The 27555-nt window shown below is 39.5% G+C and overlaps 1 protein-coding gene across 1 annotated transcript in view; it reads right to left on the bottom strand.

Moving 5' to 3' along the window:
- The window catches only part of ZNF398 (zinc finger protein 398), a 56550-nt gene extending 33039 nt beyond the window's left edge, over positions 1-23511 (bottom strand). Inside the window, exons 1-4 of the mRNA XM_004484248.4 lie at positions 23086-23511; positions 19000-19395; positions 5761-5887; positions 5100-5213 (exon numbers count right to left, since the gene is read on the bottom strand). Coding sequence (XP_004484305.1) covers positions 5100-5213; positions 5761-5887; positions 19000-19395; positions 23086-23109 — 661 coding nt within the window. The 5' untranslated portion in view covers positions 23110-23511. The remainder of the gene's footprint in view (positions 1-5099; positions 5214-5760; positions 5888-18999; positions 19396-23085) is intronic.
- Between the last annotated feature and the right edge of the window lie 4044 nt (positions 23512-27555).

Below are 27555 nucleotides of genomic sequence, written 5' to 3'. Positions count from 1 at the left end.
AGAGGAGAGAACTTAGTTTTGACAATGGAGCCCTGAGGAGAAATGAGTCACTTGCCTGATAGTTCACAGCTGACCTTGTGAAGAGACCAGAACAGCTGAGCAACCCTGAGAGACTAGCCTTATGCCAGCCTACAGCTGAGATCAGAAAAGGTTGGGCCCACAGAGCCTTAAGAGGAAGAGGAAGGATGAATCCTGGCAGAATTGGCCACCATCTTATTTCAACACATGGCAACAGACTTCGGATGAGGAAGTACCTCTTATGGTTTCTTGAATTGGACTCTTTAGGGTCTTCTAACTATAAGCTTTTACCCTAAATAAACACCCTTTATAAAAGCCAACAGATTTCTGGTACTTTGTATCATCACCCCTTTGGCTGACTAATACACTACCTAAAAGGACTCAAGAAAGGGAAAATCTCAACAGACCAATTACAAGTAAAGAGATTAAATGAGTCCTCAAAACCTCCCAACAAAGAAAAGTCCAGGACCCAATGGCTTGACTAGCAAATTTTGCCAAACATAGCAGGAAGAATTAACAATAATCCTTCTCTAATTCTTCCACAAAACTGAAGAGGAGGTAACACTCCCTAACTCATTCTATGAGACTTAATATTTCCTTAAAATAAATCCAGATAAAGGTATCACAAGAAAACAAAATACTGACAATACCCTTAAGAATATAGATGAAAAATCTTCAATAAAATACTAGCAAACCGAATCTAACAGCACATTCAAAGATTATACATCAAGATCAAGTTGGATTTTTCCCAGTTATGCAAGGGTGGTTCAACACACATAAAAATGAATTAATGTAGTACACCACATTAACACAATGAAGGAGAAAAAAACCCACATGATCTCTCAAATGATATTGAAAAGGCATTTGATGAGATCCAGTACCCATTCTTGATACACTCAGAATACTAGGAACAGAAGGAAACTTCCTCAACATGATAAAGGTCATATATGAAAAACCCACAGCTAACATCATACTCCATGGTGAAAGTCTGAAAGCTTTCCCCCTAATATCAGGGACAAGACAAGGATGCCCATTGTCACCACCATTATTTAACATTGTACTGGAAGTTCTAGCCAGAACAATTAGGCAAGAAAAAGAAATAAAAGACATACACATTGTAAAGGAAGATGTAAAACACTCCCTATTTGTAGACGACATGATCCTACATGTAGAAAATACTAAAACATCCAAAATAAAACTACTAGAGCTAATAAATGAATTCAGGAAAGTGTTGGGGTATAAGATCAATAGGTAAAAAGCAGTAGTGTATCGTGTGTGACAACATGGATGAACATGGAGGACATTATGTTAAGTGGAATAAGCTAGACAGAAAAGGACAAATATTGTATGATTTCACTGATACAAAATAATTATAAGAAAACCCACAGAGGGAAACGGACTTTGGCCCAGTGGTTAGGGCGTCCGTCTACCACATGGGAGGTCCGCAGTTCAAACCCCGGGCCTCCTTGACCCATGTGGAGCTGGCCCATGCGCAGTGCTGATGCGCGCAAGGAGTGCTGTGCCACACAGGGGTGCCCCCCGCGTAGGGGAGCCCCACGTGCAAGGAGTGCACCCCGTAAGGAGAGCCGCCCAGTGCGAAAGAAAGTGCAGCCTGCCCAGGAATGGCGCCACCCACACTTCCCGTGCCGCTGACGACAAAAGTGGACAAAGAAACAAGATGCAGCAAATAGACACAGAGAACAGACAACCGGGGGAGGGGGGGGAATTAAATAAATAAATAAATCTTAAAAAAAAAAGAAAACCCATAGAGTTAGACTCTAGAATATAGGTTACCAGTGGACAGAATGGGGGTAGAGAATGGGGAGCTAATGCTTCATTTGTGCAGAATTTCTATTTAGGTTGATTTTAAATGTTTGAAAATGGATAGTGGTGATGGTAGCATATTATGTGAGTGTAATTAACACTGATGAATTATGTTTGTGAATGTGGTTGATACAGGAAGTTTTGGGTCATGTATGTTACTAGAAGGAAAGTTAGAAGATAAAACATGGGACTGTATAACACAGTGAACCCTGTTGAGGATGACAGACTATGGTTAATAGTACAAATATAAAATGTTCTTTCATGAATTATAACAAATTTACAACACTATTACAAGGTGTTACTAATAGGGTGGTATATGGAGAAAAACACAACTAATGTAAACTGACAAACAGTAATGTAGACTATGGAGTATTTTTAAAGGTACAATTATAATAAAAATCTTTCATTAATTGTAACAAAGGTACCAACGTAATGAAAAGTGTTAATAAAAGGAATAACTGCCATGTGAGGGAGTAATATGGGAACTCCGTATTTTCTGTATGATTTTTCTGTAAACCTACAACTTTTCAAAAAAAAAAAAAAAGGTGAAAATAAATTGACAAGATGACAGCTAAATCAAACTTTCATACATTAGTACAAAATCAAATTACTTGTATCTTTTCTACCCATTCCCTGGAATAAAATGGTATAATCATGCTCATTGAGGCCTGTGCCAGGTAATTAATAATGTAAACTAAGGAGATGTTCCCAATAATGTATCTTTTTGTAATATAATATTACCCATTTTATTTGTGATATTATTTTAGATTCTTTACTTATATCCATGATATTGAGATTAATCAAATTCAACCAATTACATGCCTAAGTACAATCACCCACTCAGTTTTAAAAATAATATAATTTATGGCAGGAGTAAGCATTGGTCAAAACTCATAAAACATGCACTTAAGATGTGGCATTTCAATGTATGCAATGTATGTAAATTTTACCTCAAAAGAAGAAAACAACAAATAAATATCGAACTCTAGGTTAATGCTATTTGTGGTAAAGTATGTAGGGGATATGTACTGATGTCTGCATTCATTTTGAAATACTATGAAAATCAGATAGATTGGTGAATTGATGGATACAGAGATGCAGAGATGGATATATGTGTGACTATCAAGTATAATAAAATGTGAATAGGAAAATCTAGGTGGTAAGCATATACAGTGTTCACTGTAAAATTATTTAAAACTTTTTTGTTTGAAAATTTTCAGAGTAAAATTTTAGAAAAAAAATAATACTATATGGGATAAGGGGTAGATTATAAAAGTAGTTCATCTAGTAGAGATATCTAGAGAATAAACTTTCTGTAAGCTTTCTACCCAGCAAAGGAAAAAAAAGTATTATAATTTTCTGATAGCAAAGGTCTGTGACTAGAGGAAACAATACAACTAGATTTTAGTTAGCAGCCTTTCCCACACAATATCAAGCAGCCACCAACCAAAAATGTTAGGGAGGATTAATGACAGCTGGCTACCCAGGCTTGGCAAAATCAATTTACTTTGCCCAGGTGATATCATGAGTCCACTGGTTAAGAAGTACCATGTAGACTCCTAGTCCTTTCAGCATTTCAGAACACAGTGCGTTCATTCCCTCTAGATGAGGGGTTCCTAACCTTTTTTGGTCCATGGATCCCTTAGCCAGTCAGGTGAAAACCATGGACCCCCTTACGAAGTCCACACTACACTGTGTATTATTTAATAAATCACACCTGAACCAAACATGTCCCCACAAGAATAATGTTGTGGTGTTTTTTTTTTTTTAATTTCAATTCAAGCTCACAGATTCCTTGTTAAGAACTGCTGCTCTAGATGCTTCACTACAGGTAAGCTTAACTGCCTCCTTTGTCATTTATGGGCATGTTTACTTTACTAAATTTCTAGGTCTTAGTACTTTTGTATGAAATTCAATTAACCCGGGGATGAGCCTCCCTGGCACCGAGGGATCACTACCAAATACCAACTGAAGATGCAACTAGAAAATGACCTTGAATTAAAGGTTCAATGCGGATCAGCAGAATATCCCTGTCTACGTATAATAACATGACTTTAAAATGCTGTTTGACCTAATGTAAGGGGGAAATGGAAAGGAGAAATGAGTTTATATGGCTACGAGTCTCTAAAAAAGAGTCTGGAGGTTGTCAGAAGGAATGCCCTTATGCACACCTGAGCAGAGTCTCAGAGACAGATAAAGTAGATACAACCCCAGGTATTGGTTCTTTTGAGGGATAAAGAGATCCGAGGGTTCTATGGTCATGGCAGATGGGGTTCACTGCCATGTCAGATGGCCCTTCTTTGGAGCTGGTGTTTCTGCATGATGGAACTGGACTCAGATGGGATCTCTTTTCACAAGACTTTCATGATACTTTACTGGAATTGTAGTTGGTGTTGGGGTTTAAAATATATTTAGGGGATCTGAATCTCTGGACTGACAATATGATAGCCAGGCCCTGAGCCTCAACAGACTTCAGCTCCTACACTCTGATTTATTGGACTTAACCCACTCAGCTAACATGGAGTTGAAGAAGGTCAACCACCACACCATGGAGCCTAGAGTGCCTACAACTGAAAGCAGGAGGATTGCATCCAGTATCCATGTGGAATCTAAGGCCCCACTTGACATAGACGTGCAATGGACACAACCAATCCAATGTCCACAGAAAAATGTGGCATTGGTGTGGGAAGGGTGGCCATGATGGCTGCTGGGTGCAGGGAATGGGAGGAGGAGATGAGATGGGGAGGCGTTTTCGGGACTTGGAGTTGTCCTGGGTGGTGCTTCACGGACAACTACGGGACACTGTAGATCCCCCCAGGGCCCACTGGATGGAACGTGGGAGAGTGTGGGATATGATGTGGACCATTGACTGTGGGGTGCAGCGATGCCCAGAGATGTACTTACCAGGTGCAGTGGATGTGTCATGATGATGGGAGAGAGTGTTGCTGTGGGGGGAGTGGGGGGTGGGGGCGGTGGGGTTGAATGGGACCTCATGTTTTTGAATGTAATATTTTTTTAAAAAATGAATTAAATAAAAAAATTTAAAAAAAAGAAATTCAATTAATATCCCTTAAGCATGTGAAGGCATTGGACAAGATATCTCTAAGTTCCTTCTTCTATTTAATCCCCGATAAGCCATTCAAAGTTTAGTTGCTTTTAACACTGACAGACTTTGGAAGGCCCTAAGCCCTGTGTACTTAGTTCTGAGCCATCTTCTCTAACCAGGAAAGAGAGTCTAGAAGAGGATAATGTCTTACCTTCACTGGGGTCTGTGGGAATCTCACTTTCCTCTGGCCCTACCTGGTCCCCTGTATTATGTTCTCCTTCCGGTTGAATCTGAGATAAGACATCAGGTTGATTCATGGCATAATCTAGGAAAGGAAAAAGGGAGAGAGGGTACAACAAAGAAAGGATTAAAAGGCATGACAACTAATGCCATCAAGGTTGAGTTGATGGCTTTGACAAGATTCTCAGTCCTGGCAATTTTTTTTAAAGACTCCATATCATTTCTCCTCATCCACCTACCTCCAGCTACAGATAAATATCTGTTCTGGAAAGCAGGTAAGAGATGTGTGGGAAAGGTACACATGCTACTTTAGTACTGCCCACCTGCTACTGTCAGTAAGAATAACAGCATGACCCAAGGGAGAGAAAGCAAGCTTCTTTCAAAGTGAAGGATACTCATGGATAGCATCACAACTGGAACACTGACAACACTGAATTTCTTTCTATGTCCTGTGATTTAGCAAAAGTAGAAATTATGATTTCTTATTTAGCAAGGTAAATTAGTCATCTTTGGTTTGGAACCAGTATCTAAAGTGTGAGGATAGAGAGTGAGAATGAGGACATTGGAAGTAAAGGGACTGTCCTGGGTTATCTGGGAGCTGCTGTCACCTCATGGTGCCAACTCAGCCTTACCCATGGAGACAAGAGACTCATAGTTGCCCTTCATGATATTCTTGTAAAGTTCCTTTTGCCATTCTTCTAATTTTTCCCATTCTGGAGTGGAAAAGTAGATGGAGACATCATCAAATGTCACAGGCACCTGCAATTACAATCACACTGGGATTAGTCCTTCCCACTGCAATTCAATCATTCAACAAATCTTTACTAAATGCCTACTAGTTGCAAAGAATTATGGGAGATACTAAAGAGATACAGGAAAAACTGAAGACATAGATCTAACCTCCAAGTTCAAAACATTTTCAAGAAGAAAGGTAAAAAACCTTAGGGCTAAGAGTTTTCAGAGGATGGAGAACATTCCTTGTAAATGGTGATTCATAAAGAGATAGGTACAAGAGCAAAGCAGTATTTAATTCATATAACGTAATATATGCTGAATATCCAGGAAGTACAAAATTATAAAATATGGTTTCTATGGATAGAGTTGATGGTAATAGATTATAATGAGTATAACTAATACTTACAAATATGATTGTGGTTGAAAGAGGTCATCTAGGGACTGTATAATATTGTGCTTTCAGTGGTAGATGAGGATTGTGGTTCATAATACAAACACAAGAATATTCCTCTATTACAAGGTGTAAAGAATATGGTGAAACATGGAAAAAATACAACTAATGTAACTTACAGACTACAGTTAACAGTTATATTGTATATTTTGGTAGAAAAGTCAAAGAAGGTACTATGTCAATGTTAAAGGTTAAAAAAAAAGAGAATATGGGATAAGATGTGAAAATGAGATATGAATAGGATCACACTTTTTTTTTTTTCATTTTTGTCATGAACAAGGAGACTTTGGTCATGTTATTTAATCAATCTGTGCTCAATTATTCATCTTTCAGAACACTGGAAAAACAAGTGAATTTGCTTTTTGGATTAAATAAGATAAATGTATCTGGACAGGATTTTTTTAGTAATCCTTCTGTAATTTAAGCTGCCTTTTGTCTATTATTTTATTTTTTGAAGCTGAAATCAAGTTTTAAAAATACATATATGGTTTCTGCTCTAAAAGAGTATATGACTGTAGGCCAAAGTAATGATAAGGACAAGAAATTTTGGAAATAGAGCTATAATGGAACTGGGATATAAACAGGCCTAGTGAGAATGGGAAAAGCATTTAAGCAAGGAAAATTACAAAGTACATTCAGAAGACAATTACGAAATCTGCTTTTTTAAAAAAATATTTATTTCTCCCCACCCCACCCCAGTTGTCTGTTCTTTGTGTCCATTCGCTGTGTGTTCTTCTGTGATCGCTTCTATCCTTATCAGCAGCACTTGGGAATCTGTGTTTCTTTTTGTTGGGTAATCTTGTTGTGTCAGCTCTCGTGTGTGTGGTGCCATTCTTGGGCAGGCTGCACTTTCTTTCGTGTGGGGCTCCCCTACGCGGGGGACACCCTTGCGTGGCACGGCACTCCTTGCGCGCATCAGCACTATGCATGGGCCAGCTCCACACGGGTCAAGGAGGCCCAGGGTTTGAACCGCGGACCTCCCATGTGGTAGATGGACACCCTATCCATTGGGCCAAGTCTGCTTCCCTGAAATCTGCCTTAATGGAGTCAAGTTTTCATGAAGACCATGGCCTAAGACTAACTGAAGGTTTCTGTACAGAAATTTCCTAACCTCCCAGCAGAGGCTGGTCTAAAGCCATGTACTTATCCCTAGGCAAAAACTAGAAGGTTCTTATAAAGAAATACAAGACTAGGAAGGTATCTAGTTTGGATATTATCAACTAAATAAAGTATTCAACATTCTGGTATTTAGCTATTCACTATCATGATGGCTGGCTCTCCCTCCTCTCACATGAGAGCTTTCTATAGGAGTTTTTTTTTACTTTTCAATTTTTAAATACTTGTAACTGGGATTTTTTAACTACAAAAATAAAACAAACCCTAAACAAGAGAACTCCAGTACCCCACAGACACCCAGGTCCAGCAACTGTAATAGTTTCCCACATTTGCCCTCCCTCCCTTCATCTGTCCATCCATCCATCCATCCATCCATCTATCTATCTAAGATATCTATTCATTTTCTGAACATTTGAGAGTAGGTTGCATACACCATGCTCCTTCAACACTTAATACAGCTATGTGTGTGTGTGTGTGTGTGTATTTTTTTGGGGAGGTACTGGGGGTTGAACCCAGGACCTTATACATGGGAAGCAGATGCTCAACCACTGAGCTACATCTGCTCCCTGTGTATATTTTTTAAGAACAAGAATATTCACTTAAATAACCATCACAAGTAGGTATCAAGTTCAAGAAATGTAACACTGATATAAAGCTTACTATCTATATTTCAATATTTTCATATGTTCAAATAATATCCTTTTTAAAAATTTTATTTTTTTTAAAATATATTTTTCTAATAATGTCCTTTTGAGTCTTTTCTTCCTTACTAGATCCCATCCAGGATTATGTATTAAATTTAATTGTCATTGTTTCTTTAGTTGCTCTTTTTTTTAAATTGTGGGAACATATATACAACATAAACTTTCCCATTTCAACCACTTCCAAACAAACAATTCAGTGGGATTAACTGCATTTACTATGTTTTAGTACTTTCACCACTCTTCACTACTAAAGCCTTCCCATTTCCTTAAAGAGAAACCCTATACCCATTATGCATGAATTTTCCATTCCCTTTCCCCCTGGGAACTTGTATTCTAATTTATGTATTCCAACTTAACAGATTATGTTCCTATACCCTTTTACCTCCCCACTTTCATGTAGTTCTTGTCTCAAATGACATGTGTATCCCAAACCAGATTTATCATTATATTTTATGCATTTCTGTTTTAAATCCTATAAGAAACAAAAAGTGGGGTTACAAACCAAAAATAGTGGCATTTATATTTACCCATGTCATTACTCTTGCTGGAGATTCTTATTTCTTCATGCAGCTTTAATCTATTGTCTATTGATCTTTCCTTTCAACCTGCAGAACTTTATCATCTCTTGAAAGGCTGGTCTAGTGGTGATTAAGTCCCTCAGCTTTTGTTTATCTGGGAATGTCTTAATTCCTCCCTCATTTTTCAAAGAGTTTTGCCAGATGTAGAATTCTTGGGTGGCAATTTTTTTTTGCTTTCAGCAAAGGGAGACAGGGAGGCAGTGGATAATGTATTTTTTTAACGCCCCCTTGCAGCTTTTTGTGTGCTGTCTGCTCTTTGTGTCCATTCGCTATAGGTTCTTCTGTATTTATTTATTTCCCCTCCCCACCTCATGGCTTGCTTGCTGTCTGCTTTCTGTGTCCATTTGCTGCAGGCTCCTCTGCGTTCTCATTTGTGTCCCTTCTTTTTGTTGCATCACCTTGCTGAGTCAGCACTTCGTGGTGCCTGCGGGTGAGCCTGCCTTCACAAGAAGGCCCTGGGACGTGAACCGTGGGCCTCCCATATGGTAGATGGGAGCTCATCTGATTGAGCCACAGCCGCTTCCCAGTGGGATGATATTTTAAGTGCTGAAAGCAAAAAAACTGCCACCCAAGATTTCAATATAAGGACTTACCTTATATTGTGGCTCCATTCTATGTGATCATGTTGCTTCTCTCCTGTGGCGTTCAGAATTCTCTCTTTATCTTTGGCATTTGATTATACTATGGCATGGTGTGGGTCTATTTGGCTTTCATCTGTTTGGAGTTTATTGTTTTTCATGCTTTAATATTCTCCATTGCTTGGGCTATTGTTGTTTCTTTGTAGGTCTTATAATCTTTTGTCAAAACCTAGATATTTTGATATTTTAACGTATTATCACTGAAATTTAGACCCTGAGAAATCTGTCCCTTAAGCTTGTATACAGTGGGTACTCAACAGACCTTTCCTTGAATGCCTGTATTTGCAGACTGACCTGTGCAAATACTCTCCTTCAGAACTTATACATACAGTGAGTTTAGAGAATAGCTCAAGGCTAAAGTATAGGGGCCTTCTTGATTTTTTCTGTACATACGTCTTGGGCATGTGTGTGTGATCCTAGGAACTCCCCCTTACATGGATACAAATGTCCCCTCTTCCCTAGGAAACAGTTTTTTCTTGGTCCTGGGCATTGCACTATATATCCTACTGCCAGCAATCCCTTATCCCAGGCAGGCCATCATTTGACTGCTCTCCCACAGCATTCTGTAGGAGAGCTATGCTATATGCACAGCAAGTTCTCGGATATTGAGTCTGTGACGAGTATCCTGGTTCAGTTCCTCAGGCTACTACCAGAGAGATCTGGCCATCCTTATATGCTCCCATGCCAGACTGGTGGTGTGAAGATGGGGGAGAGGCCAGCCAGGTTCCCACAAGAGACTAGCACTTTTAAGTTGCCCTGTTACTGTAATGCTTTAGCTGTTGTTGTTTTTTTTAAGTATTTTTCCCTCCCCCTCCCCCACCCCTGCTGTTTTTGCTGTCTGATGTCCATTCTCTGTGTGATCTTTTGTGTCTATTTCTCTTTTTGCCTTCTCTTCTCGTTTTTTTCTCCTCTAGGATTCACCGGGATTCGATCCTGGGGACCTCTGATGTGGACAGAGGTTCCCTGTCACTTGCGCCACCTCAGTTCCTGGTTTCTGTTGGACCTCACCTTGACTCTCCCCTTCATCTCTCTTTTGTTGCATCATCATCTTGCTATGTGACTCACTTGAGCAGGCATCGGCTCACTGCATGGGCACACTTTTACCAGGAGGCCCCAGGGATCGAACCTGGGTCCTCCCATATGGTAGACAGAAGCCCAATCACTTCAGCCACATCCGCTTCCCCCTTTAGCCATTTTCTGGAGCTTTAAGAAAAATGTTTCTGCCAGTTTTTGCTGGTTGTTCAAAGTTTCTATGGGAGGATGGATCCCTGAACCTTCTCACTCTGCCAACTTCTATAGTTTTATTCTTAAATATGAATTAATAGGTAACAATGACCATTTAGAAAAGACCAATGACATGAAGAAGGGCTAAAAGAAAAGGAGGAATAAATGACTACAGAAGAAACAGAAATTAGGGAACAGAATTAAAACTTCCTAATCAGCAATCCCATGAAGATTTGAGAAGATATTATACCCATAAAATAAAAACAGAATGCTATAGAAAAATCAGGGAAAAAGAAAGACTCCTGGTAATTAATAGATATATATCCACAAATTTTTCCAAAACTAAAAAGTTCAATAAAAGATTAAGGATAAATTCAAGATAATCTCCCTGAATACAGAACAAAAAGACATTAAAAATAAGAGAAAGAAAAAGAGTCAATATAGAACATTCAACATATAATTAAAATAAGAGTTCCACAAAGAATAGAGAAAATGAAGGGGAAGAAAGGTTTTTTTTAAAAATTAATAACTAAAGAGAACTTTCTAGGACACAAATTTCCAGCGTACACTAAGCACACAGCATAACAAGTGAAAAAAAATCCATCATTATGACATTTCATACCATCGAGTATTTAAAAGGAAACTCCAGAAGCTTCCAGAGAGAGAGAGAGAGAGAGAAAGACAGTTTCTCCATAAAGAGAAAAGTTATTACAAAAGAACAAAAAGCAGATTATTCACCTAATACTGTATGCTGGAAGATAATGAAGCAATGTCTCCAAATCTCTTAGGGAGAAGTATTTTCATAGAATTCTACAGCTAGTTAAAATATCAGTCTCATATAGAATTAAATAGATTTTCAAATAGGCAAAGACTCAAAAAGTGTATCTCCTAAGCATCTTTTCTTAGGAAGTTTCTTGAGGATATACTAGAACAAAACACATGAATAAGTAAGAGGAATACTGTGACTCAAGAAATAGTGGATGCAATTAAGGAACAACTAAATGAAGTCCCAGAACAAGAGTTGTGCAGTAGGCTACAAAAGGAATCAATCTAGCTTAGAAAAGGATAAAGAAGGGTACTCTGAGAGAAGTCTTAGGGCAAAAAGAATAATTCATAGAATAGATGATGTAACTGAGAGCTTAGAAAAATGTGAGAACATGGTAATTGAAAAAAGGAGCATCAAACGGAATATCTTTACTGGGGTCATGATGTGAGACCCTTAGAGAAAGAAATGTAATGCTAGCATACCAGTTCTTAAGTTTTTGGTCTCAAAACTCCTTTAATCTCTTAAAAACAAACAAACAAAACTACAGAGGAATCCTAAGAGCTATCATTTATATTATATATATCAATATTACCATATTATAAATTAAGATGGGAATTTAAAAATTCATGCATTAATTCATGTTAAATATAAACCATACATGTTAACATAAATAATATTTCTTAGAAAAATAATTATTATACATAGTAAAAAAATTTAGGGAGAACAGTGGTATTGTCTTAAATTTCTGCCAATCTAATTTCTGGTTTAATAGAAGATAGCTGGATTCTCATATCTGTTCCTGCATTTTATCTATTGTGATACTGTTTGGATTGAAGTATATGAAAAAAATGTAGCTTTGCACAGATATGTAGCTACACATTCAGAAAGGAGTATTTAGGAGTTTTTTCGACTAACTATTTTTTCTTTGCTACTACACCAAAACTTGACAAGTGGAAGTTTCTCAAGGGTTTTAGTGGCAATGTGGAATCTGAAATAATATCAGTGAACTTTTCATATTCTCTTACCTTAAATTACAAGTCTATTTTACACTTTGAATGGCTATTTTACCCATGCATGGTTTTGTAACAATCTGCACTGGTCACCTGGAAAATATTGGTTCACTGAATTTTGACATTTTTTTCTTTTAACTGTGAATACATAGCAGTGAAGAACATAAGGATTACTAATAAATTTATTACCACTGCCTTGATTTGTGCTTAGTGAAGGCAGTTTTACTCTTTGCACCACCAGTGCAAATGTCAACAGTAAAAATGAAAATAATACCATATTATTATGAAAATAATGTTGTCCTTTGAGTTTGTGGATCAAATTTAAGAACTGTTGTGATAGAAAAAATACTTGAGTATTTACCATGTGCAAAGTTCTACAGAGGGATAGAAGGATAAATCAAACAGATCTTAAGTCTACAGGCTGTTAAGGGGAATCTAATACACAGCAGAAAATTATTTGTCTAAGTTAAGTGTGGCTAAAGGGCTACAAGAATTCAGAGAACAATAATTTTTAGATGTGGGACACTGGGAAGGCTTTATAAGAGGTGACTTTTGAACTGAACCTTCAAGTATGGGAAGGACATCCTAATGGAGCAATACAAATTAAGGGGCACAGATGCAGGAAGCGCAATTCATTCAATTTGGCTGGAGGGTAGGGTATGAAAAGGGGAATAGTGGGAGACATGGCTGGAAAGTTAGAATGGGGTCAGGCTAAGGAGTCTGGATTTTATTTGGTTGGTAATAGAAGACTTTTGAGCAAAAAAGTGACCTGATTCTAGCTGGACTTTAGGAATATTAATTTAACAAGCGTTATATAACTAGGGGGAGAGAGAGCATTAGAAAGTTTTTGAGTGAAACCAAGCAAGAGTCAATGAGGACCTAACTGGGCGCAGCTACAAAGGGAAGATATAGGAGATATGGACAAGATTACCAAGGTAGAGTCAACAGGATGTGATGCTTTTTTTTTTTTTGGGTGCATTCTGTGTCTGTATTTACTTTTTAAAAGTTCCCCTCCCCGCCAGTTGCTTGCTTGCTGTTTGCTCTCTGTGTCCATTCGCTGTGGGCTCTTCTGTGTTCTCGCTCGTCTCCCTTCTTTTTGTAGCGTCACCTTGCTGAGTCGGCTCTCCGTGGAGTCTGCAGGTGAGCCTGCCTTCACAAGGAGGCCCCGGGACGGGAACCGAGGGCCTCCCATATGGCAGACGGGAGCTCATCTGATTAAGCCACAGCCGCTTCCCAGGATGTGATGCTTTTTGAAGGCAAGGACATGTCTAAATCATATCTAGCCTCCACAGCACTAAGCAGTGCTTTGCACACAGATGCTAACCAAATGTTTACTGAATAAACAAGTACTACAGGTATTCACACAAAAGAGAGCTCAGTGCTGTCTGAAATGGGGAAGGCTTCATGGAAGAAGGGGTACTTGGTTATACTTCTGGTCTCCCTCTATCAATACTTCTATTAATACCTCACCTTCTAAAATCATTATAGTTCTCTAAATTTTTTGCCTGGATCATAGGATTAGGGGGCTACAGGAATTCCTTCTTTGAGCTGCCACTAATCTCTTGGCTAAAACATTGGCATAGTGGACAACAACAGTCGAATATTTTACCCCACTTTGAATGATCCTAGGCGTTATTTTGGTAGCTCTCTACCTCTAACAACCCTACTTTCTGCAGTAGAGGCAATGACTACTTTAGAGTGACCCATACTTTGATGGAATCACCCCTATTACTCCAGTGTCTGGGCCTCAACTTTTGAAATCCAATTTTGTCAGTTCTCCTAGAGGTATTCAGACTCTGGAGATCTGATTAGAACAAAAACAAAAACAGAACAAAACATGCAAACTCACAAGAGACAGATTAATAAATAAGGATAAAAGTAGTTTTAATTTATATTAGAATTACACTTGGCCTGACATCCAGGCTGGTCTGCTCAGAAAACAAAGTTATGGTGTAAAAGATTATTTGATGTTTACAAAATCAAAGTTTGGGAGCTGGCTCTTCTTAGCAATAGCTGTACAGCTGTACTCTCCTGCGGATGCCAGACACATTGCTGTCTACTCTAGGGAAAGTTTATTCTGGAAAAAAAGAGGACCAGCTTAACAGAACTGGATAAATACTAACATTTTTCTTCCTCCAATCCATTTCCCAGTCTATATGGTTTGCATTGGATATTAACTTATATTTTACAAGATCAAAATTTATTGGTATTTCATAGGTTCTATGCTCAATCTCAGAAATATAAATATCCTTTAGCAATACTTTTAAGAAATTATTTTTTTCCTCTCAATTTGCTTCATTTGTGTCAGCCTTTTCTCCCTGACAAAATTTTCTATTCCTTGTGGACTAGAACTATAAATTTACTCCTAACTCAATGTATCTGCCATTTCTGAACTTAGGATTTCTCTGGATTCTTCAACTGCAGTCCTCTCGTGCATAATCAGAGACACAGCTTTCCCATTCAATTTTAGAGTTCAGCACACTCCCACTCTGTCCACTCCATGAAAAACTCACCAAAAACTCTGGTCCAATGATGCCTCTCCTTCTCACTCTTAGAAGAATTATGGATATAATCCCTCCTGATCTATTTACTGTTATTTCAATGGAATTCTGGGAGAAGAGGGAAGTAAATGTGTACTCAGTTTATAATCTTGAACTGAAAGCCCATTTTGATCCTTTTTTAATCTCCATTTTGTCACTACATTATTATATGTATCTTTGTTATAAGCTACTATGAATCTTGTATTGTGAGATTAAATGAAAATAAATTCTTTACTGAATATCTACACTTGAGCTCAGCCTGGTGTTAGGCGCTATGCAGGATGTAAAAGATGAGTAATTTATAAGTAGGAGTAAAGAGTGGTTTTGAATTAAGTTTAAAGCCCTATCTTCAGAAAAGAAGGGACTCTTACCTTACTACCCCCATTCAACCCTGGGAAAAATAAGGAGCAGCAGCATTTACGCCAAAGCTGAAACCAGAGTCCTTGTCTCTAAAGAAATTTAATGACCTGAGACTGCATGGGATCCTAGTACAGATCCTGATAACTTGGAATACCATCTTACTCCTTCTGGCCTCTGGGTGGTTCCTGCATTTTGCCCCTTGCCAGCACACCTTAAAGTGTGGCCTACCTATATCGAGTACCTATGAAAATAGCTCTTTCCTGTAAAGGAAAGATCTGTTGGTTAAACAGATCTACACAGTGGCAAAGGAAACACATTTTCTTCCTGTGTTTAATCTATTAATCAACCTAATCCGTTACTCATGAATATGAAAAAAGAACCAAGAATGATTTCCCAACATTTGAAGAAAACTAACAGCACCAGGTATATGGAAACTGTCTTTTAAGCATGATTTTTCTGTAAACCTACACCTTCTCTAATAAAAAATAAAATAAAATAAAAATAAAGGAAAATAAATCCAAAAATAAAAACAAAAACAGCCTAACAGCACTAAGATGAACAAACACTACAAATGATCGGAGGGGAAAAAAACAATTCAGGCGATAGAATAAACTAAAAATCAAACAAACCTCTAGTACATATTCTCAAAGAGATTCAAATAGATATTGCATCAATTCAAAAAAAATTCAGGGTATCAGATGATAAGATTATAGAATTATTTTTAATTGCCTTAGGCCTGATAATTGTATTACAGTTGTATAGGATACTGTCTTTATTTTTAGGAAATGTATATATAGGTGTGAATTGTCATGAGGTCTGAAATTAAACTGTTTGAGAAAAATATATAATAGTGATTGTATTACTGTACTAGTCTTATGATATTTCTATATTTTAAAAATTGGAAAAAATTTTTAGAGTATGAATTTTTAAAATTCAGGTTGCTTTAAAAATGAAGAAGAAAATAAGAAAAAGTTTGAAAATTAGTGGAGAAGGGGGAATGAAATATTATAAAAATAGAACCATAGAAGAAAATTTCCCAGAGTTGAAAACATTCCAGTCTTCTGACTGAAAGGTCATACCAAGTGTCCAAAACAAATTTTAAAAGATTTTAAAATTTATTTTTTCTAAAATAAATTTTAGAAAAACAAATATAAGCATAAGATAACAAAAAATTCCAGGGAGAAAAATATAGATTCCTTACAAACAAATGAGAATTAATTTGGCATTAAACGTCTCATTAATGGCATCTGATCTTAGGAAAAAAACAACCAAAGCCTTTAAAATTTTGAGGGAAAAGAATTTTGAACTAGGAACCTGGCATTCAAAAGTAAGGGCAGAATAAGGGCGTTTTTCAACAAAGCAAGGACTCAAAAGTTTCTCTTATTTCAATCTAGGAGGTCCTCAATACATTCTGACTAGAATTAAATACATTCTAATTTCATGAAGAAATCTTTAAGAGGAATCACAACATTATTTTATATTTGATTGTGTCGTTTAAGATGTTTTACCTTTTCCAGGTAAAATAATAAGTAACTTTAAAACTTAACCTTTTCTTTTAGCAAATACTAAGTTTCCCCAAAGAACTTCTGGAAGGGTTCCAGGTACACAAGTAAAACAAAATGTGGGGAAGGTTCTCTATCAGTCTGACTCCAATATACCTCCCAGTTACTGTCTCATTCTCTGCTCCTCTTCCCGGTAAAACTTGAAAGAGTTGGGTTTTTTTGGGTCATTCTCTCCATTTTCTCTCTTCCCATTCACTCTTCAAACCATTCCATTCAGTCTTCTATCCCCACCACCCCACTGAAACAACTCTCAAGGCCACCAGTGACTAGTATGTTGCCAAAGTGTATTAACTATCCTCATCTTTCTAGACCTCTCAGTAACATGTTCAACCTAAATGACAACTTTGTCCTTAAAATGCTTTTTCCTCCTTGTTCCTGTGATATCACATACTTTTCCTGTTTTATTTTTCTACTTCACTAGCTACCTCCCAATCTCCTTTGTTGGCTGCTGCTACCCCTAGAGTGTGGTCCTTGGACTTTTTCCTGCTTTTCCACTTTCTCTCTCAAAGTAATCATTTCCAGCCACATGACTTACAATACTATCCATATGTCAACAGCCCCCAAATATATCTCTCCCTTGAACTCGAGTCCACTTAATAACTCTCTTAAATGTATCACAGACATCTCAAACCTAGCACAACCAAAGAAGAATTCTTGTTCCTTCCCACCCCAAGGCCATTTTTCCAGGGGGGGCTGATGTGGCTCAGTGGTTGAGTGCCAGCCTCCCACACATGAGGTCCTGGGTTCAATCCCCAATCCCCAGACCTCAAAATAAGAAAAAAACTAACAAAAAAAAACTCTCTTTGCTGACTCTCTCTTTTAAAAATAAAAATAAAAAAATAAAAATAAAAATCCTGAATCTGTCTACTTCTTTCCAACACCTCTACTGCTACCCTCATCCAAGCCACATCCATCCCTGACTATGAGAACTGTCTTACCTTCTCCCTGCTTGTTTTCGCTCCCATGATCCATTTTCCACAAAGCAACCAAAGTGATTCTTTAAAAATATAAATTAGATATAATTCCTCTGCTTGAAATCCTCCAATTTCTCCCCCCTATACTTGGAATAAAACCCAAACTCCTTACCTCGATCTTAAAAACTTACATCAGTGGTTCACAACCATGGTCGCATATCAGAATCACCTATGGATCTTTAAAATTATTCATGTTTAGGCCCCATCCTGGACCTCTTAAGTCAAATCTCTAGGTGTGATGCCTGTCAAAATTTAAAAAGCCCTTCAAGTGGCTTCTATGTACAGCCAGGGCTGAAAAACACTACCCTAAATAATTTGGTGCCCTATCCATTTCTCCAATTATGGTTCTTTCCATTCACTATACACCAACAAACTGGCCTTTTTCTTTTCCCCCACTGTTCCAAGTTTGTTTGTACCTTAGACAATTAGTACAATTTTTTTCTCCTTAGAAATCTCTTCCTTAGATCTCATGGTTGGGTCCTTCCCATCATCCAGTCCCAGCCTAAAATATTAGCACCTTTATTAGACCTTCTCTGACATCCACTCTAAAATAGATCCCAGATAGCTCTTTCCTTTATTTTTATCAAAGCACTTATATTCATTTATTTTCTTGTTTGTTTGTACTGTGTTTTTTTTCTCCCACTAAAGTGTAAGCTCCAGAAAAGTGGGAGAGCTTATATGAATTGTTCACTCAGTGTTCTCAGGATGTAGACCATGCAAACAATAAGTATACAAGAAATATTTGCTAAATGAATGAGTAAATAATGGGTATGCTTGGAAACTAGCTGCCTCAAGAATGTTTGCCATAGCTTAAAAGTAATGTTTATTTCCTTTTGTTTTATGAGCTATTCCTCTGAAAGGGCTGGGCCCTAGCATTGCAGCACTCTTCCTCTGCAAAGGATGCTAAAGGACAGGATCTAAATCAACACTAGACCCAGAGAGCAGTCCAAACCCTTATATTTCACTCTACATCCTTTCTCTTGTCCTCCCTCTAATTTTTTCCACCAGAATTCCACCAAATTCAAACTGATTGATATAAATAATATTTAATTTAGCTTCCACAGCAAGATTCTAGCACACAGGTAAACATAAAACAACTTCATGGTTCCCCTAAGACAGTTTAAGACATTTTAAAGGAAATAAAAATGTCTAAGTGATTGAGCAAGACTACCCCTTACTATTTGTCTAAGGCATTCAGAAGTGAAGGTATTACCTTTGGGATATCTCCTTTAATACCTGGGGGGAGCCGCAGGATCCAGAAGTTTCTATTTCTCAGCAGATTCTCCAAGTTCTCCAGTCGCCTCTGCAGCAGCCCATATTCCTGCAGCAGAGTCCCCAGCATGGCCCACTTGCCATCCAGCTGGTTCCCAAGCTCAGCCACTGTCTTTTCACAGCTGGCTAACTTCTTCTCTGCTGTCCCTGTCCGTCCTTCTAGGTGTAGGAGTCGCCGGCTGTGGACCTCCACCTTTCGCTCTATGGCCTGCACGGCTGCTACCACTGTCCATAGGGAGATGGCTGCTGTTTGCAGATGTGCCTCATTTGCTGCTGGGGGTGTGGGAAGAGGTAGGGGCTGCAGGGATGTAAGGCACTCAGAGTCCCATTCGGAAGTCTGTGGGTAGTGGAGAGATGGAACAAGACATTGAGTGTTAGCAGGAACCCTAATTCCAAAATGAAATCAGATAAGGGCTGCTTAATTTTCCAGTCCAGATTAATCTAAATATAGTTTTAGTACAGTGGGCATAAGCCTCATCTTTCTGAAGCTCAGTGGTATCAAAAAGCCAAGATAACTGCTTTGTTGATTCAGCGATCAATCAGGTAAGACAGTGAATGAGTGAAATTGGATCCTTAAGAACCAGCCTAGCATATTCCCTAGGATGTAAGAACTTAGAGCCAATCTTCCACAGGCTCAGATTGCTGCTGCATCTTCTGTCTCTGGAAAAGGCCTAAATGTACAGAGATCCTTTCCTGGTTTCATTGAGCTCAATGCCCTTTGAAAATGGCCTTCTATATTTACGTTTTGGCTTTTTCTACCTACCAGATTACAAACCACAATTTGCAATCATTAATTATTATTAATAATTTAATAAGCTGAGAATGTTGAGTCTGGAGAAAACATGACAGCTGTTTTCAAGTATTTGAGGGCTATAAAGCAGAAGGCGGAACAAACTTATTTAATCTATTTAATGACTCCAAAGGACAGAACTGATGAACATATGGAATTTTCAGGCAGGCAAATTTTGGCCTATATAATTTTTAATTAGATCTCACCAAGAAAACCACAGGCTTCCCTATCACCAAAGATACTTAAAAGAATGGTTTAAAAGAAAGAAATTCCTACAACAAATAGGAGGTTGAATTAAGATGACTTCTACAAAGTCTTCTAACTCTATGAACTTGAATAAAGCATTCTCTGGCTACAAACTCCCATCTTTCCAGTTCACTCACTCCCTTATTCTCATTTCATCTGGTGTGCAATCCCATTAACAGCTCCAGTCCCTTAGCCATTCCATTTTTTCCTAGTTTTATCAGCCTATGCCTGGCTTTGCTTTCTTCCCTGGATGATCATTTCAACCCTTTCACTCCATTGGTCTTTCTACTCAGCTAACCTTCAACTTTGAATCAGTCCCAGTGTTCTCATTCTCCATTCCATAAGTAGGCTGGTAAGACCTACTAAAAGAAATCACACAACTGGGTAAACTGGCATCCATATACATCAATGGTCTCTAATCTCAGTGGGACCTCAATATTGCCCAATGCCCTGTTTCCTTTCCCATTCCATGAAGTGGTAACTACAAACCTTCAGCATACTCCTTAAACTTTTTTTTTTAACATTTAATTTTTTTTCTTCCCCTCCCCCTCCCCTGCCCTGCTGTTTTTGCTATCTGTGTCCATTCTCTGTGTGATCTTCTGTATCTTTTTCTCTTTTTGTCTTCTCTTCTTGTCTATCTCCTCTAGGATTCACCAGGATTCAATCCTGGGGACCTCTGATGTGAAGAGAGGCTCCCTGTCAATTGCACCACCACAGTGGCATGCTGTGCTTCACCTTGACTCTCCCCTTTCATCTCTCTTTTGCTGCATCATCATCTTGTTGCGTGACTCACTCGTGCAGGCACTGGCTCACCATGCGGACACTCAGCTCACTGCGTAGGCACTGACTCACCACGTGGGCACAAGTGCAGGCACTCAGCTCGCCACAGGGGCACTGGCTCACCATGTGGGCACTTGGCTCGCCACACCAGCACTGGCTTGCTGCGCAGGCATGCTTTCTCTTCTTCTTTTTCACCAGGAGGCCCCAGGGATTGAACCCGGGTCCTCCCATACCATAGATGGAGCAACATCCACTTCCCTCCTTAAACTTTTAGTACAGTGCTTTTTAAGTTAATATGCCTGGAAACCTTATAGAAATGCAGATTTCGATTCAGTAGGCCTGGTAGGAAAATACAGATTCTACATTTTTAACATGCTCCCAGTTGATGCTGATTTATTGCTGATTCAGGAAGAACACTTTGAGTAATAAGGCTCTGTCCACTCCAAGAAGACCACCTGCTCTCAGGAAATGACCTAGCCTCCTGCTTTGAGGATAAAATTAGAATCATTAGACCTAAACTCTTTCAACTTTCTTTTTCTTTACACACCTTCTCACTTCAAACTTATCATACTTTATCCATGCTTTCTTCTTTCTTTCTCAGGGGAAAAAGGTTTATTCTATCCAATTCTAGACTCTCCATTTATGCACTGAATGCCATCCCCCTTCCACCTTTATAAGTACATTGTTCCTTTCTCTTTTTTATCTTCAATAATTCAATTACCTCCTGATTCTTCTCCATAAAACAGACCTGCACTGTCCAGTATGATAGTCACTAGCCATAAGTGGCTTCTGAGTACTTGAAATGTGGCTAGTGCCATTGAGATGTGCTGTGATCATAAAATATACACCAAATTTTGGAGACTTAGTATGGGAAAAAATGAAAACTATCTCATTAATAATTTAAAAATATTGATTACATGTCAAAATATTTTGAATATATTGGGTTAAGTATAAAATATCATTAAAATTAATTTCACCTGTTTCTTCTTACTTTTTAAACGTGGCTACTAGAAAATGGCTCCCATTGTATCCCTGTTGGACAGTGCTGGCCTAGACACATGCTCATCTCTGCCATCTTAGAAAAAAAAGATTGGAAAAATGAAAAATAGGTCGAGTAGAGATGGCATTCCCCTCTGCGCTATTTCTCCATCCATTGCTACTGCTCCCTTTTTCCCTCCTGACTCAAACTTCTTCCTTTTTTCACTTTCCAGTCACTGCCCAATGGACCATTATGGCTCCTGACCCACTAAAATGGCTCTCCTTGAGTAACCTAAAGCTTCCTGGTTGGTAAATCCAAGGAATACTTTTCAGTCCTTATGTTACTTGACTATTCCCTTCTCATTCTAAATGGTTCTTGTGTGCAGTCATCACTGTAGCCCTAGCAACTGGTAGAGCTCTTGGCACACTGTAGGCCTTCAGTAAACACTAACTGAATGAATAAACACACATATAAGGCTAATTCCATCCTCAGAGTCTGTGCCAGTCATTCATTCAAGGAATACTTATGGAGGACCTCCTGTGTCTGGCATTGTTACCTACTAGGCAAGGGGAATGCCTGTCCTCACCAAGACTGATGGGAGGAGATCTTCAACACAAATTTTACTGTTACCACCACACCTGCAGACTGTGTATGGCTCAGGTAGACTGCACTGACAATGATTTTGTGAGACAGCTCCCAAAGCTTTGAGAATGGCTGAGTGATTAGAAAACAAACAACACTTCCCTGTTTCTGACAGGCTGTAGTAGGGCTAACATGAAGCCTCTCTCTGTCCTTTCTCACTCATTCGTCTTTAAATATTGTAAAATAATCTCCGTGTCTAAAATCTTCAAAGCAAGTAATTCCCGTACCTCACAAATGCAAGATCGGGGGTTTCAGGGTGAGGGGCAAAGGGCAATTCCTCTTTAGAGCAGCGCTCAATTTTAGCTGCTCTGCCTGACGAGGGAGGTTTCACACCCAGTCACTCAGGCCCCTTTCCCGGGCCAGCTGCAACTACAAAAAACCGGTGCGACAGGCGAAATGGCAGCGCCGAGATTCCTTCCATCCGGCTGCTCTAACCTCTGCGATAAAGCGCCCGTTCTCGGCCGCTCGGGTCGCCTCTCGGGCTCCCGGGCCTCCTGCTTCCCGCCCTCCTGCTCTCCGAGGTCTGCGTCGCACAGCTGGAGGCACCGAGCCCCTCCCGGCCTCACAGCACTCCTCGGGGCCGCCCTTACCGGAGCCGGAGCCGCCTCGGCCATGGCCCTGCTGTTCCGCCGGGACCTCGGGGAGTCGCCGCCGCCGCGCAGCCACACGCAGGGTCAGCCTCCCGGCCCTCTCCCCAGGCGGTGCCGCGGGCTCCGGCCCTTCCTTCCCCGCCGCTCGCTCTCGCGCGGGACAGTCGGCCCCGGGGCTGCTCCCGAAGCTCTGGGCGGGCGGGGATACGCAGGCCGCGTTCCGGGGCCGCAGAGAGGCTGGGCTGGGCTGGCAGCCGACCCGGACAGAGCTCAGGTCGCGAAGCAGGCTCAGCCGCACTCGGCCCGCAGCGGCCCCTCAGCTGTCGCTTTGTGGGCACCGAGTGCACCCTGGGAAGGTCTCCTGCCTAGACGCGCCTCAGGCTCGCGCCGCACGGCAACAGCGACCAGCGCGCCCCCTGCTGTCCCGGGCGTGCCGCGCGTCCTCGCGCTTCCAGCACGCTCCCGATGCACCCTCGGCCCCCAGGGCTACGGCGGAAGGTCGGCCGCTTGTGGCACTGTAGGCTTCTGTCTCTGTGCTTTATTTCCTGGAACCAAAGTATGTTCCGTTTTGGTTAGGCCGGGACCGCAAACCGGGAGTTATTATGGGGAGTTGTTTTTTTTTTCATAGAAGCACGATAATCACACATTTACCAAGGGGAAACCGGTGTCCCCAGATGGCAAATTTTAAAAGTTGGAAATCACACAGCGGGAGAGTCTGATGGAAGACAAGGACCGAAGTGAACCTATGGGTTAGAACGAGTGAACAAGAGGCCAATTATGTAATGAAGAAGTCATTATTTACAGAAATTTAAATGTGCGATCAAATATAAAATAGTTCACACCCCAGGTGTCCTAGAATTAGGACCAAAACTACTCTACAATCTTCCTTACATCTCAGATTATTGGCTCTCTGGGGGCCTGGAATTCTTAGTCAGGCAAAGATAAAGCCTGAGGTTATGGTTTGCTGGGTCTGTGCTAATGGACAGGAAAGAACCAAGATGTTATCTGTGGAGAGTATGTGTGTCAGGTAATGTGTGTGTGTTATAGTAAAACAACCATATAACCCTGATTTTCCTATAAAAACCTCATTCCCAAACCAGTATGTCAACACATGAATCTAGGGATAGGGAAGACGAGTCACAGCTGAGACCTGGCAGCAAACATGGGTGTGAGATACGTGGCCGTGAAATCCTGCCTGGAAACCCCTTGAGGGAAAGGCAGTAGCCAAGAATAAATTGGGAAAGGCAGGGAAAGATTGCAGCCACGGGATCCCATTTGGAACAAGATCCCATTTGGAGTCAAGGGGGTGCCTCAGATACCTTCAAAAACCTCACCATTGGCCCTCCCGAGAACTAACGCGGGATAGCCAACCAGAACAGCGAACAGCTGGGGCCCCTCCCCCAACGTGAGGAAGGGAAGGATGAGCGATGGCTTAGTAAAGATAAGCCTAAACTGTAGTTGCCGAAAGCAGCCCACATCTACACTTTAGGTGCGTAATACTTTTCTTTTCTCCCATTTCTCAGTAAACTACTGGCTTAATTGAACAGGCATGTTCTTAAATTCTTTATGTAACATAAGCAATAACCTAGAGGAATCTGTCATCCCCCAACTTCAAATAGTCAGTGCCTATGGCAGTAAAAGTATTTATAAGTAATCCCGGATAGACAATCATAAAACAAGAAATCTTGTGTTCAGGCGCTAGCTCTTGCGCATACTGTTATTTTTAGACTTTGCTTATATGGGGTATGTAATTTGAGGTGCAACTGAATATAGGTTTTGATCAAATGCTGAATGGCTTATGGTTAAAATTGCCATTCTACTGAATTGGTATATCACCATAAAGAATTAGCTTCTCAAATATGAGAACAAATTTTAGGGAAAAAATTAATTTTTAAATTTTATTATTAAAAAGGTAATAGAGCTTAAAAGTTTCATCTTATAAAGTAAGAACAGTAATTTTCAGCCCCTGTCATCTCCTAGATGCTTCTATGGCCACTAACAGTGACATTTGCATTACCAAAGAGACACTGAACTGAGCTCCATGAAGCAGCAAGTTACTATGTAACTATTAGGTGGGTGCAAAAGTAATTGTGGCTTTTGCATTGTTGAAATTTGCCATTTGATATTGGAATACATTCTTAAATAAATGTGGTTACGCTATACTTCATTTTTAATGTGCATTTCTCACTTTATTTTTTTGCTAATGACTTATTGCTGTTTATTTTATATTTATTTTAGACTATGGAAATATTAGACAAAAAGCAAGTTCGAGCAATTTTCTTAGAGGAATTCAAAATGGGTTGTAAAGCAGCGGAGACAACTCGCAACATCAACAACTCATTTGGCCCAGGAATTGCTAACAAAGATACAGTGCAGTGGTGGTTCAAGACGTTTTGCAAAGGAGACAAGAGCCTTGAAGATGAGGAGCATAATAGCCAGCCATCGGAAGTTGACAACCAATTGAGAGTAATCATCGAAGCTGATCTTCTTACAACTACACAAGAAATTGCAGAAGAATCCAACGTCAACCATTCTAAATTGGAAAGGCAAGAAAGCTTGATAATTGGTTACCTCACGAGCTGACTGAAAATTCAAAAATCTTTGTTTTGAAGTGTTGTGTTGTCTTCTCTTATTCTATACAACAACAAACCATTTCTTGATTGAGACAAAAAGTAGATTTTATATGACAACCAACGATGACCAGCTCAGTGGATGGACTGAGAAGAAACTCCGAAGCACTTCTCAAAGCCAAACTTGTACCAAAAAAAGGTCATGGTAAGGAATAGGATTTGGTTCAACTTATAGAGCATCCACCTACCATATGGGAGGTCCAGGGTTCAAACTCATGGCTTCCTGACCCATGTGGTGATCTGGCTCATGTGCAGTGCTGATACGTGCAAGGAGTGCCGTGCCATGCAAGGGTCTCTCCTGCGTAGAGGAGCCCCACGCAAGGAGTGCACCCCACAAAGAGATCCACCCTGTGTGAAAAAAGCACAGCCTGCCCAGGAGCGGCACAGCACACACAGAGAGCTGATGCAGCAAGATGATGCAACAAAAAGAGAAACAGAATCTCGATGCCACTGACAAGAATGCAAGCGGACACTGAAGAACATACAGCAAATGAACAGAGAGAGCAGACAATGGTGGGGGAGGGGGTTGGGTAGGAAGAAGGGGAGAGAAATAAAGAAAAAATAAATCTTTTTTTTAAAAAAAGGTAATGGTCACTGTGACTGGTGGTCTGCTACCAGTCTGATCCACTAAGCTTGAATCTCAGTGAAACCATTACATCAGAGAAGTATGCTCAGCAAATTGATGAGATGCACCACAAACAGCAATGCCAACAGCCAGCATTGGTCAACAGAAAGAGCCAAATTCTCCTCCATGACAACACCCAACTGCATGTGGCACAACTAATGCTTCAAAGGTAAAACAAATTGGCCTACAAAATTTGCCTCATCTGCCATATTCACTTGCCCTCTTGCCAACCTAATACTACTTCTTGAAGCATCTCAACAACTTTTTGCAAAAAAAAAAAACAAACGCTTCCACAACCAGCAGGATGCAGAAAATGCTTTCCAAGAGTTTGCTGAATCCCAAAGCATAGATTTTTACACTACAGGAATAAACAAACTTATTTCTCATTGGCAAAAATGTGTTGATTGTAATGGTTCCTATTTTGATTACTAAAGATGTGTTTGAGCCTAGTTATAATGATTAAAATTCACGATCTGAAACTGCAATTACTTTTGCCTAACCTAATAGTTTTGTCAGTATAATATGCAATGTTGCCAATTTATTAAATTTCCCTTATTCTCATTGGGAATTCCCAAGGTAAAGATTTTTCCTACTTAAATTTTGACCTTGAAGATTTTTTAGATGGCAATGTAATTTCACTGAATTAATTTCACTGACTGAAGTTCTGTACATTGTTTAAATATGTACAACATATTTAGAAGCAAATTTAAGATTGTTATACTCACAAACTTTTTATTTCTAATTTCCATTTTTTGTCTGCTCTTGCCACTATACACAATTACTAGGGAAAAAAATCTGTCCTTAATGTTTGGATGTAGAAATGTGTCAGTGGAGCAATTTCTTTGGTTTTCAAGATAACAAAATAATCAGTTTCCATCTGCAACCTTCCTTTTCTTTCAGGCACACAATTTCCACATCTTCTATAGAGTGGAGTCAAAATATTTTTAGCAGGAATCGTGTAAGAAATACTTGCACTCTCAAAGGCACTTCAATTTATTCAGCAAGTCCTAACAGTTTATTTCTGGTTATTAGTAAGTTTTGCTACATTGGTAATTGTATTAGTCAGCCAAAAGGGGTGCCAATGCAAAGTTCTAGAACTCTGTTGGCTTTTATAAAGGGTATTTATTTGGGGTAGTAGCTTACAGTTATGAGGGCATAAAGTGTAAGTTACTTCCCTCACCAAAGTCTGTTGCCACATGTTGGGGCAAGATGGCT

Source organism: Dasypus novemcinctus, chromosome 5 (genome assembly GCF_030445035.2).
Source record: "Dasypus novemcinctus isolate mDasNov1 chromosome 5, mDasNov1.1.hap2, whole genome shotgun sequence".
Taxonomy (NCBI): domain Eukaryota; kingdom Metazoa; phylum Chordata; class Mammalia; order Cingulata; family Dasypodidae; genus Dasypus; species Dasypus novemcinctus.
The sequence above is the reverse complement of the archived record's forward strand: the minus strand, read 5'-3'. Positions and strand labels throughout refer to the sequence as shown.